This window comes from Phasianus colchicus, chromosome 1 (genome assembly GCF_987193195.1).
Source record: "Phasianus colchicus chromosome 1, bPhaCol1.hap1.1, whole genome shotgun sequence".
NCBI classification, from domain to species: Eukaryota; Metazoa; Chordata; class Aves; order Galliformes; family Phasianidae; genus Phasianus; species Phasianus colchicus.
Window position 1 is genome coordinate 99,027,879 of NC_143436.1, and position 14,143 is coordinate 99,042,021.

General features: G+C 39.0%; 1 protein-coding gene across 1 annotated transcript in view; it reads right to left on the reverse strand.

Annotated features, from left to right (window-relative positions):
* Window positions 1–14,143, reverse strand: part of ROBO2 (roundabout guidance receptor 2) — a 1,058,225-nt gene that overhangs the window by 151,208 nt on the left and 892,874 nt on the right. The window contains exon 4 of the mRNA XM_090121115.1: window positions 733–890. Coding sequence (XP_089977241.1) covers window positions 733–890 — 158 coding nt within the window. The remainder of the gene's footprint in view (window positions 1–732; window positions 891–14,143) is intronic.

The following is a 14,143-nucleotide window of genomic DNA, read 5'->3' on the forward strand; positions in this document are numbered from 1 at the left end:
ACTTTAGAATATAATTTCAGTCTTTCTTCAGAATACATAGCCCAATTTCTATACTAAATTTTAGCTTATTAATGTAATCCTCAGCTACTGTTTTTGTTGTTGTTGTTGTTGTTTGTTTGTTTGTTTGTTTGTTTCCACATAGAAGATCTGTGTACCTCATTGATATGACTGGTTTTATCTTTAAGACACCTCTCTTATAAGGGTCTGATATTGTTCTCTTTTTACAGAGAACTGAGGTTAAGAAAATGTAACGCCAAACTTGTCAAAGGCATCTGCTAAGTTCTAAGGTGGGACAGCTCATATCTAACAGAGTACCTCACACAATCAAACTTACTCTTCTTACAGGACTCATTTATAACTATTGCACAAAGCAAGCCCCAGGAAATTCAAGCTGGATGCACGAATCAGAAGGAATAAACAGAGGAAAACTCACAAGTATAACAACAAGTCACTATGGGAATGATGAGTACATTTAGATTTACTTTTCCCTGACTCTGCATTTTTGGAACCCATGGCTCCTCTGTCTGTCCTTCCACAGACTCAACATGGCAAAAGCCTGTCCTATTCCAAGTCTGTGACTTCAAAGCCAAGCAGTTTCTGGTCTCCATTACAGTGGTATATGTGATCAAGTACAAAGAAAGACCCAAAGAGAGTCCGCTTTGCTAAGCTGCTGTGCTTTTAATAGGCTTTATAGGCTTCGTGCCTATAAAAAACCATCTGAGATGTACTCACACTGATCCGCTCTTCCCTGTCATCAATACGGACTTTATCTTTTTTCCAGTAGATGGTGGGCTCAGGGTGCCCACGAGGTGGTTGACACTCCAGTATTGCAGGTTCTCCAGCTGCCACCACAACATCTGTAGGGTTTTGGCGGAAGTCATCTCGTAGCACTAATGTAGTAAATAAGGGAGAGAAGAAAATGTTAGTTGAATTGACATCCTTGTACGAGAGGGAAAAAAAATAACAGATATGTAGCACCCATTAGTCTTTTCACCCTTAACATAAGGGTCACTTTCCCTTATGGGAATCAATAGTCCTTGTAAAAGTAGTTGGTTGATGCTTTTTTTGTTCTTAATACTTTTGCAACTTTGACTACTGTCCCACAACACTGAAAGGAAAAAATATTTAAATTACCAAGCTGTTTGAAAATTAAATTGGGCAATGCATGTTAGCTTCTCACATAAATTGAGCTTCTATAAAGGATTAGGTAAAATTAGCTGGCTTCGGTATGTTACAATGACATCCATTTCATCATTATTCTTCCACGTGTATCCTACTCTGTAGGTTAATCGACATTCTTATAAAACTGAAAATTTCTCAAGATGAACTACTGAAATAGAATTTAGGGCATTTCCTCTCCAATAATTTCAGCTACGTAAGGCTTTCATTACAGTTTTTAAACAGTTCTTGCCCTTAATGAAAACAGGGCCCTCTGAGAATTTAGAAAACACTGTATCTTAGTGAAGGAGCAAGTCAGGAAGAGTTCAGCAGAAATTGCTTAGTCTCATCTCATAAGCAGAGATAATTTACTGCTTTCAATATTAATGAAATGTGCCCCATTTTAACATTTGGAAGTAGATATTTTTCTGGTCTGTAATAAGCCACAAGAAAATATGATTAATACATAGAAGAACTGGTCTCTGAATGGGCTGATGTGAGTAACCTGTATAAAGGTAGCACTCAAAATGACATACAAGGTAACACAATGATTTGCATTTTGGGATACACAGATAGATCCCAGAGGAAGGAGGGAATTAATTGGCAGCTAGTTCCTTTCCTAACAGTAAGAAGGTGAATATTTACACCTTGCTCTTCAAGCATGAAATAAAATTGACACAGTTGGAAATGGATGCAACTCTGGCAAGAACTTGTTATTCTCAATAACGTATACAATAGATACATATTTTCCAACAGATAATGAAAGATTCAACTCCAAAATATTTCTGATTAATACCAAACACTCCAATACTTCTGATTTCCTATAACCAAACTGACAGAAGTAGAATTTATAGTGCTTCAAGATCAAATAGAATAACCTTATAAAATGCACAACACAGTAGTAGTATGCTGAAGATGGTGGGCTGCACCTCTCCCATAAAAAAAGTCTGGGGGACCTGGGCTTGTTCAGCCTGGAGAAGGTCCAGGGGAGATCTCATTGCAGCCTTCCAGTATAGAATCACAGAACCATAGAATCATTAAGGTTGGAAAAGATGCAGAGGATCATCTAGTCCAACCATTCACCCATCACCAGTGGTTCTCGCTAAACCATGTCCCTCAACACAACATCCAAATGTTCCTTGAACACCTCCAGGGTTGGTGACTCCACCACCTCTCTGGGCAGCCCATTCCAGTGCCCGACCACCCTGTCAGAGAAGTAGTATTTCCTAACATCCAGCCTGAACCTTCCCTGGCGCAGTACTACAAAGGAACTCATAAACAGGAAGAAGACTGACTTTTTTGTGTGATCTGATAGTGATAGGACAAGAGGGACTAGCTTTAAACTAAAAGAAGGGAAATTTAGATTTGATATTAGGAGGAAATTTTTCACTCAGAGGGCTGTGAGGCATGGGCACAGGCTGCCCAGAGAAGTTGTGGATGCCCCATTCCTGGAGGTGTTCAGTACCAGGTTAGACAGGGCCCTGGGCAGGATGAGCTGGTGGGTGGCAACCCGCCTATGCAGGGAGGTTGAAACTGGATGATCTGCAATGTCTATTCTAACCCAATCCATTCTATGATTCTATGATTTTGCATTACACCATTTTTCAAACAAAGCCAAGAAAGCTGATACCTCAGGGAAAGAATAAGGGAAGGAAAAGGTCTTGCAAAAGCACCTATTTTGGGAAACACTTTCATTGTGGCTCTGGCACTATTATGCTACACAGGAAAAAAAGTACTTCTAGGCATTGATATGTTCTCTTTCACACAACTGGCAAATAGGAAACAAGAACTACTTCTGCTATTATAACACGAAAAATAATATTAATTTATATTGGCTTAACTTTTTATATAATTGCAGAACTCCAGTGCAAATTCGTTAGTGGAAAATCCCCAGAAAATCAGCAGTTCCAACATCACAATGACTTTATCCTTCCTACTCCAACAATGCCAAGGAAATCATTTTCCTTGAATGCTACATGAAGCTGAAGAACAGAGTTTTGTGGGGTTATACACAACAAATTACATTCACTTTCTCTGAATCATTCCTGCAACTGGAAGGTTCTAATCAGCTGCAGAATATGAAGCTGAGGAGATTTGATTTTATCACATTCCTCTACTCAAGTCCTACTGCAAATGTGACTTGATGGAAGACAAAATTGATACTAGAGTGTTTATTTATTCTTGCTGTGTCCCTCAACACATACACAAATCTTAGATATATCTCAGTATTTCCAGCTGCAGTATTCTCTGTTTTGAAGAAAAACAAATAACGTTGTGTGAGAAAAATGAAATAGGTAAAAATAAAGTTGAGATAGAAAGAGAAAGAGAGAAAAATGTGTGGAATACACAGAGAAAACAAATCAGAGAAGAAAAGGGGGAACAATGAGTTTAGAGAGAATAAAAGCAAAAAGCCAGGTAAAGGAAAGAAAAGAATAATAATAATAAAAATGATTAGAGGGCATAGGCTGCCATTTCTCTGCCTCAGTGCTTTAACAGAATATAATACCATTACAAAGCACAGACTAATCTGATCAGTGCAGCTACACCAGCACACCCAAATGTTACCCATGTGACATGCAAGGGCTCATGATGGAGAACATTTTGGGGTGCTGTCTGGCATGCAGCAGACCTCAGCAGCACAGAAAGCAACAGAAGGAGGGAGCATCAACAGGAAGCGGAGCTCACACATGTTAGGGTAAATGGAAAAGTTGCAGCACAGCTTAGTGCATTCACCATATCTAATAGCACAATCATCTGTGAAAACAGAAAAATGGTTGAGAGCTGCAAAATATTCCGCAGCCAATTATCCACAATTGCCATACGTTTCCAAATAACTGCTAGCATGCCTGAGCAGATTCCCTCTCCTGACACCGGCAAGAGGCTTTTGTTCCCTCTCAAAGCTAGCCCTCCTCAGGGCTTTTTAAAAATTCATTGCAAGAGGTGAAGCGTTGCCATTAGGCTCCCCCTCTTCACCTCGTTTACTTTCTTGCTCTAATCCAACATTAACGCTTGCCCTCAGTGTACATTTAATGAAGGACACCAAACAGACAGAGAGTTGATGGCCTGGCCCCTGCTCCCCTCCACCAGGCCGGTGGCAGTGCTGATTCCCTCATGCTCAGCCACATGCAGCCTTAGAGCTGCACAAGGCTTCCAGGCTTTGCTTCTTGGGAAGGCACTGGGATGCTACTAGGTGGGAAAGGACAGCTAGGTCGCACGTACAGCTGATGATGGTACTGTGGACAAAAGTTAATTAAAGCTTGATAAGTCTCTTTGTAGTTCTAACAAGGCTGGTGCTGCTCAAACAAGATAGATGTCTGTGAACTGTCACATCAGTCTTTAAGGGACGCAAAACCCTGCATGCCCACTTACAGGTATTCATGAGGGCAGCAATGACATCTAGCAATGGCAGCAGCAAGATAAATGCTTCCAGGCCAGGCATCTGCCAGAGTTAGAAAAAAAGACAAAAAGAAACCCCTGCTATCATGGCAACTGCTCACCAGCACCTGCCAGCTTAGGCCCAAATCCAGGTCAAAGCCAAACCAATGCTTGTAAACTCAGGGAATTATATGGAAACCAAATTAATTTCCTTGACTGAGGCTTTGGCAATTTCTTTCAAGGAACCAGAGATAAAACAACGTTTATGGAGTGGGAGGAAAAGTGGTGAGGTCAAAATTATTCTAGGCTAGATAACGATGTCTTAATCCTGCTTTTCACCACAAAAGCTTCCAGGCCCTTCGGAAAAAAAGTATTTTTATAGGATTTACATTTACATGATGACTACAAATAACCATCTGTCTGCTTCTACTTTTTCAATCTGGTCCATGTCCCATGAGTCCTCAGCCCATGGCCAAAGCAGTGAAGCTGGAAGGAAGAAGCACATGCCCATCAGGAGGCTCTGGAATAATTGCCTTCTTCTCCCACCAGCACTTGGCTCTCCTCCTCCCACCAATATAGACAGTGAACATCTGATGTTACCAGGGAGGGAAGGGAGGTAAAGCCTCCTTTTCCCATTTTTCAATGAATTACAATGTCTTAAAACACAGCTACATCTGTCATGCTGACTAGAGGGTATAAATAGATATCAAGTAAATATTAATGTGCTTCTGTAACTTGGGTTCTACTAGTTTATCTTGTCCCTCTGTTCTGTTTGGTGCTTATCTGAGGATATTATTACACTCACAAGGAACTTACACAGCTGCACTGGTGGTACGTTGGTCATGCCATGTGCAGGTAGGTCTCCCTTGATCCAAGGCACTGCCTCACGGGCATTTAACTAAATCATCATCTCACTATGACTGCTTGGCACTTCTCTCACATGCCACATAACGATACACACAGTCAACATGAATTATCATGTCAGATAACTACCCAGATGTCACATAGTGTACAGATTAAAGGATTAAAATATTTGAAATAATGTAATGTGCAGGGGGGTATTTCAGAGCTTGGGTAATAATATTTATAATCTACTTAAAAGGCCTCAGAACAAGCTGGCACTGCTTGTTGGAATCAGGTAGCAAAAAAGAAAAAGGGTTCATAAACAATTTTCCTTGTGAAAAAGAATGATACACTTAGAGGATGCTGCTGCCCTACCTTTTGCTTAAACCTCTGTCACAGTTCGATAGGGAAGTTATGAACAAAATCACAATTTAGGCTATGGTTCTAAGGAGTACTCCAAAGGAGGACTGAACTCTTTGTGCATGTACACAACCCTGGAAAAGCTGTCAACCATCTTGGAAATTTTTCAAAAAGCAGTGGGGAACTATACTGTTTTTTTTTGTTTGTTTTTTTCTTTTTCCTATCTTTCTCCAATCTCATGATATAGATACTGACTAGGAGACATAAATGCCAGCTAATTTACCATGATTCAAAATATTCAGACTTCCCAAAACCTGAGAGACTCATTTTCAGAGGTGTTAGGGCATTCTCAAAGACTCCAGTAGTTTTGACATCCAATTTGTAAGGCCTCTGTAAATTAAAGTGAGAAAGGGAGTAATAGGGAGATATCTGAATACAGAAACAAACGGAATACTCTTTCTTTCAGATTCAGCCTCTTTCTTTGGGCTCATGCCTTTTTCTCACTCAATATTCCACGTACTTCTGAACTCAATAACCTACTCATTACTTACAGTTAAAGGGAGCTTGAACATATATTTTCAAGCTTCAGGAAAAAAATCCACAGAATAATGTGGAAAAAACACTGTTCTGACACATCCTCTATAGCTTTTAACAGCTTGTGTATGCAAATACAGCTATTTACAGAATTTGGACCTTTGCTGAGCATTAACGCTTAAACATAAAGTGAAGACCCTTGCTTTTGAGCAGAGTATCTATTAAACAAAGTTAATTGACAAGCTGAGAATCAAAGTATTAGAAATTAAGTGTATGAAAAGCCGTTATCAAACAAGTGGACAGATTCCAAATGAAAATACAGTTCTGTCACCTGTCTCTGCTGCACTGAAGTAGAACTTTTTAATAATTCCCACCTCTTTCCATCAAGAAATCCTAAATGGTGTATTTAAGAGTCAGCAATCTTACTACTGTCTGCCATAAATCTTCAAAGGCAACATTATGTTTTAACAGTCAAAAAAAGACAAAGGAAGCAATAAGCACAACCAATTATTCTTTATGAATGCAAATAACCTACAGACCACATTTAAATAATTTCAGAAATCTAAAGCCATATAACACAAGATATTGAAAAAATTCCTCTAGGACACAGCACATTTCTTTTTTTTTTCTTTCTTTCTTTTTTTTTTTTTTTTCTTATTTTTAAAGCATAATCACTCTGGATAAATGCACTGCATGGATTGCTCATGTCGACAGCAGACATGGTACCAAGAGCTATATTGCATTGAAACTAAAAGCCCTATCACTTTCTTAAAAGTTCACCAACTTTAACGAAAACCTAGTATCACAACTGTGAGCAACAAACTTTGAAAAATATGCAGTTTGATAGGTCTTAAGATTTAAAAATAATCAGACATTCAGCAGTTTACTAGAACAGTTATTTAATGATCCTTTAAGCTTAAGTCTACCATTAGATTTTACATGTTTCTTACATTTAATGGGATACATGTTCAGAAGATCATGGACTATTCATTTATTTTTCCCAACTAATGTGAATATCAGATGCGAATTGGAGCAAAGCTTCAAAAATATTACATCATAACTGAAGTATTGTACTTTCACTGTCATTTGTCTGCCACCATGTCTACTTTGCAGCAATAATATGTGACTAATCTCAGCAAAAGTGCAAGAAAAAAACTAAATCTTAAAGGAATTATAAACATATAACCAATTTTCAAATGAAACAATAGTAAAAAAACCCCAAATTTCACCAAATGTTAAATATACATGAATGAACATCATGTGGAAGCCTCTGTCTGAGTACTTCTGAAGAACACACACCAAATGCTTTGTACATACAGAATACAGCACAGAGATTCCCCAGAAAACAGATTTAATTAGTAAGTTCACAAACAACAGTATAATAGCATTCAGCCTTACTGCTATGAGCACAGAAGTAGCATTGCCAGGTACATGAAGCACTATACTTAACCTAATGAATGCTAGTTGTTTGCCACAGCATCAAACTACTATATTTTTTTTCTGTTTCCTAACTGAAGTTTGTTCTCCTACAAGCACTTACGCTGATTCAGTTCCTTGGGCTTCCAGTTCAAGCCCAGCCAAAACACCTAAAAAGTACATGTGCTTTCAGTAAAACAGAGGAATAAAACCACATGTGAATGACAAAAACAAGTACAAATGAATGAATATTTCTTGTACAAGAAATATAGAGTGTTACATGCTTCATTTAACCAATATAATACAGAATGCAATCTCCAAGCTCTACTGAAGTGTGAATAGCCTCTAATAAACTCCTTGTGTACATATGCACAACACACATGCACAGCAGCTGGGATGCTTTCCCACCTTGGCAGGGGGTCACTGTCACATTACTTATATGCTTTAGCCACATTAGGCAACGCATCAAACAAAACAGGCTCTTTCCCAACATAGGAACTCTATTCCTTCTGTCCCTCATCCTCTTCATCAAACTTCGGTCTCTATCTAGCTACATCTGGTATTTATACACTAAAACTCATCTATTCAACTTCTGAAAGCAGAACTTCATTCTGTCAGGACTTTTTACTGTTTTCTTCAGAAGTCAGGACTGAAAACAGGGTATCTGAGCAGACCCATCTAGGAAAAGCAAAAGGAGCTGTATCCACATGTGTCTCACAGAACAGGTGGAAGCTGTCTGCAGCTTTTGGATCACCTCTTTTCATATACTGTAAACTGTCCTTGTGTCAATAGGTCACATTCAGATGCTTGCCAGGTGCCATTTAAACAGGAATGCTACAGAAGTCTGTCTGGCTTTGTGTCTGCTGTCCCATAAGTAGGTAAGCCATTGACACTGGCTCTGCAGTAGTATTTCTTGTAGAACCTGAGACCACACTGACTCTTTGACAGTTAACCTTTTGCAGGGCTCAGCTGCTTTGACTTTTTCAGAACTTGCCCGTGAATAGCTGCTGCCAAATTTGGCACCCCACCTTTTCCAGGAATTTACAGTAAAACTCCAACCCCCAAATCCCTTAACTCTGATTACAGATTATTCTACTCTAACATTATTTTACATAGGTTGCTCTGAAAGCAGACTCCTGTTATTTCCATTGAAACTACAACAGATACAAAGAGCAAAATATGACTCTTTGATAGAGCAATTCTCAGCTATAAAACATTACTTTTCAAGACAGTCACCATCATTAGCTAGGCATTTTCACCAGCAATGAACAGAAATATCCATGCTGGGTTCCTAAAAATGTGTACCAGTGGAAGTGACCCACTGTTTCAGAGCTGCTATGACGGCATCACTACTGTTAGGAAAATGTTGCCCACACAGTCCATCTTTCATTGGCTTGAACAGATCGAAATCAAAAGGCATCAAATCCAGACTACACAGTGGGTGTGGTAGGACAGTCCAACTGAGATTGGAAATATAATCCACGATCTTAAAACTGGTATGGGGCTTGGTGGTTTTGTGTTTCAGGTAAAAGGCTGTCTTCTTCTCTGGCCTGACTCTGGAAATCTGAGTCTTCTGCTTAGTCAGTGTTGTGATGTAGCAGTTAAGAGCTGATGGTTTGTCTCCATTGAAGAAATCCAGAAGGATCCCCCCTTTCCTATCCTGAAAGACAGTGCACATCACTTTACCTACTGAGTGCCGTGTCTTGAACTTTTTCTCAGATGAGGAATTCACATGTTGAATTCACAGCTTGTTGCAGTGACGTCATGTTTCATCATCAGTAATGATGCAATCCAGGAAACTGTCACCTTCAGCCTCCTGTCAGTTCAATAGGTCCCGACAAACTTCCATATGGTCTTCTTTCTGTTCCTGTGTGAGCGTTCATGGGACCTGGTACAAACTTTGTGATATTCCAACACTGACACAATGTTGACATTGACAATGAAGCAGATATTAAATTCTATACATGGTTCCCTGGTTGTGGTCTGTTGATTCACGTGGATGAGCTGATTGAGATGCTTTTCATTTCATGGTGTGACAGCTGAGCATGGCTGTCTGGAACATGGCTTGTCTTTTGTGACATTGTTGCTACTGCTGAAAGTCACTACCTACCATCTCACTATGCTCACATCCACTGTTTGGTCTCTGTAAACATCCAGCAAGCATCACTGAATGTCAATAGGTGCCACTTTTTCCATATGGAGGAATTCAATTCCACTCCATTGCTTCATCCGCACTTCCACATCAGATACCATTCCGTCAGACTGCCCCTCTGCTGCCATCTGTCACATGGCAACAACATGCAGCAGAATATTGCTGGGAAGTTTCAACCGCTACTGCCATACCACCAACATCCGCCTCTCATGTTATGAGCCAACACAATAAAATAGGAGGCACTGCTTTCAGAGCAGCCCTCATAATATTCTACATTAAATTCAGAAGGCAAGTGACATGCGGTCCAAAGACGTTGTTCATTAGAACTCCAACTCCTGTCTCTGAGGACAAGAACTGTTTGCTCCAGTGTTCAAGTGTTTGGGTTTTTGTTTGTTTGTTTGTTTGTTGTTGTTGTTTTTGTTTTGTTTTCTTGTTTTCAATTTTGCCATGGAATTTTCTTCATAAAAGGTTCTTTTTATGAAAGGTTCCTTTTAGGTTTAACATCTGCCTGAAAATGTTTGATGGAAATTTCTCTGGATTATCAAGAACAAAACAAAATAACTTATGTTACCTACATCATTCCACATAATGAATTTAAATTCCACATAATGAATTTAAATTCACAGAGTTCTAAAGAAATGGAAGGAGCAATGTGAAACACAGACATCATATCAAACGCTCTTTAGAGAAAGTCATTTGAATTCTGTAAGTGTACTACCAGCTAGGAGATACTCCACAAAACATTTAGATAACATGGTGGTTTTGCGCAGTCTAACCATGAATAGGATGCCCCAAATTCATGATTTTATGCAAAATAAAGAAGATAATAGGGTAATTTACAGGAAATCTTTTGCAATTTTAGCTACTCAAATAACATAAGGAATTACTTCTATACAATATGAAATAACTTTCCCATTTATACTCTTTTTCTCTTTTCAAAGTAAGAGTTCACATTGTCCTCATTATTATTCACTACATGGTGCAAGAGAGAAAAAAAATTAAAGAAGCGGGAGCAAAGACCAACCGTAATAGCCTAAAGCAACAATTTTGAAAGGGAAGTTTCAACACCCAGAGGGAGACCAGAGATTGGGTGTCCAGCTCCACCCTCCTTTGCTCTATGTTGTGTGTGAGACTCAAAATGACCTTCAGCTGAGTGGTTTCACCAGCTCCCAGATGCGCTTTTGAAAATAGTGTAACATTTTAAATTGCAGCAAAGGTGAAACAATCTTTTTTTTTCCTAACTAATACCACATTCCCAAAGTACTATTTCATGTACAACAAATGTTATATAATAGGAAAACTAACATAACAATACCACTAGAACAAAATATGGATGTTACATATCCTTCTACACCTTCGGTACTGAATATTCTTCTGGCGGTTTAGGCAAGAGAAAATCAGTGTAACTATCTACCTGCTGAAGGCTTTAAAAAGAAACCTGGCTAAGTGCACAATTCTCTGTAGCCTATTTATCCCAGGCTATAAAGAAGAAACAACCTGGGATGTACCTGTAAAACAGCCTGTAACTGCAAGTGTGTCATGCACTGGTCCTTCAGACGAGGAGCTCATATTGGTCTTGGAATGGGAAAGACTCCTAATGGTCTTGGAGTGGAAAAGATGACTGTTAATTCTACTATTATAACATAAAATCATTTTTACAGTCTTTCCCTCGCTTCAGCTTTTATACATAAATGACTAGTGTAACAAGGAGTATGTTCCAGCACAGGCACAATTAATAACTAAATACTGAAAGTGGTATTACTTTAAACATGAACCTCTCTGTCATACTGAAGCCATTCACTTTATTCCTCTGTAGTACTAAGTTTAGCTAGACACAAGACACCTGTGTCTGTAACTCTCACAAAATATTACATTTGTGTACATTTGTATAGCTACTATCATCCTGCAATTGAATTAGATAACAAGAGGCTACTCTGACAGGATAAAGTATTCAAGCACCATATGATAGACACAGTATAATATTGAAATAGGCAGATTAGATTATTAGCCCAGACAGGATTGGATGAAGGGAATTTTTAGCCTGCCACAGTATTCACCTGGGATAGATTTTAGGCTAAATAGCACAAATGTTTTATTTCATGCCAAGAGAAGATGATGAAAAGAGAAAAGAGAAAAAAAGAAAAAGGAGAGGAGAGGAGAGGAGAGGAGAGGAGAGGAGAGGAGAGGAGAGGAGAGGAGAGGAGAGGAGAGGAGAGGAGAGGAGAGGAGAGGAGAGGAGAGGAGAGGAGAGGAGAGGAGAGGAGAGGAGAGGAGAGGAGAGGAGAGGAGAGGAGAGGAGAGGAGAGGAGAGGAGAGGAGAGGAGAGGAGAGGAGAGAGAAGAATTCCTCCTGTTTGGAAGATTTTTAAGCTAGATCACTCTACTGACCCAGTTCACAGTCCAGATCCATACGCAATTGAGAGAATGACAAGCTAATACATGCAGAGGAAATGAGTGGTCAGGGGAGAATAGAACCACTTAAAACAGATTTTCCACCAAGGAAAATGTATTGTTAAACTATGCATTATATTTCCCTATATTTAGAACGAGGAATACATAAAACACAATAGCTCATGTAACCAGTACATGCTGTGGGATTTCTCCGAGACCAGGAAAACTGGAAACATTCTCTAGTTTGCTTGTGCAGCTTCAATTAAGGCAAATTGAATTAAATTCTCCCTTGAGGAGGACCTCTGTAGCTCTGCTCCTCCTTTTCTGAACAATTCCAGATGTAGGTGTGGAACATTTTCATTTCTCTCTGAAGACTTCCACATGCATGGCTGTGCTTCCATGCTTGATCAAAGAGGTGAGCTTTTGGAGGAGACTACACAGGGTGTAAAACAATGCCCAGCTGATAGCTCATATGCTTGATTTTAATGATTTAATTCTCTTCACTGGGGCTTTCTTTCTTACTTAGAACAGACAGACCAGAAAGAATGGAAGCACTTCTGCTGAATAGTCATTTAATACAATGTAACTCGTAATTACACACTCAGAGGCTCTGTGCTTTCTTCTTGTCATACCTAGCATACATTACCTTACTTTGAATTTTCTTTTGAGCATCTATTCAAGCCAAGGTGCTAATTACACTTTTTTTCTAATACCTCCAGTACCCTGTCTTCTGCTGCAAGGAATCATGCTTCCAGCACTACAGGTCTACAGGTTTACCACAACATTTTCAAGCTCAGCAATTAGAATTATCACCCTCATTGCACACTTTTGGGTCTCTATATACATGAGCAATAGTACTCAACAGGCCTCATTGCTGGTCAGAACTTGGGACTTGACAGACATTCGTTAGGATGCTCTTTTCCCCACTACAGTAGGGTACAGGAGATTAACTCCATTTTTCTGAAAGTTGTGAAAGGTTTGAGTCCTCCACAGTCTTCCCTTTCCTACTTCCAGTAAAAGGCTGTGATGTGAGCAAAACTCCATATTTTTAAATAGCAAGGGCTATTTCATGAACAGGAGAGTACTATCCTAATTCAGCACAATTAATACTTTGCCTAACATTTCTATTTTTTCTTCTTCCTATTCTTTTGATTTGTTAATTTATGTGATTTTATTTTTTTGATTCTTTTAAGCGTACTCCTCAGAGCTCTAAGCCACAACCCTCCATACATTTGTCAAACACCTAAACAGAAATGTCAACACTGGCAGATTCAAAGCAGTACATCTAATATGTAGCTGAACTTACTGAACACGAGCAGCTAAACTCTGTGTTGTGCAGAGCTTGCTAATGAAACTTATTGGAATGTATAGCACAGTTGACACAGAGCTGCTGCATGTAGAGTGAGAATTAACCTGGTACTTCTGGGCATCCATGAGACTAAAGACTGTAGAAATTCAACGGCATATCATTGCAGTCAGCATGCCAGTGATGCTAGTGGTTTCTTCTCACATTTCCCTACCAGTCTTTTTATCTTACTCTTTTTTTTTTTTTTTTCAAATAACAAATCCAAGACATTTGTTCATAACCTGCCTTCAGATCCTAGTTGCAATGGTAAATCCATTAAACTTTGCTTTCACTGTTCATGATTGTTATAAGAATTGTAGGTGGAATTACAATCTAGTAATACAAAGCTTGGCATTTTTTCTCCTGAGATGTAATAACAAAGAGGATAAAAATAAAATTGACCCAGGGATTTCAGTACTGAAACTTTCATTGGAAACCCAAGCAGTAGTGTGCAAACCCTTGTATTTATGTCAATATAATAACGGCACTGCTACACCTATTAATAAGTATAGATTTCACAATGGATTCTTCGTTGATAACACATCATAAAATGCATTATATTTCTTCTAA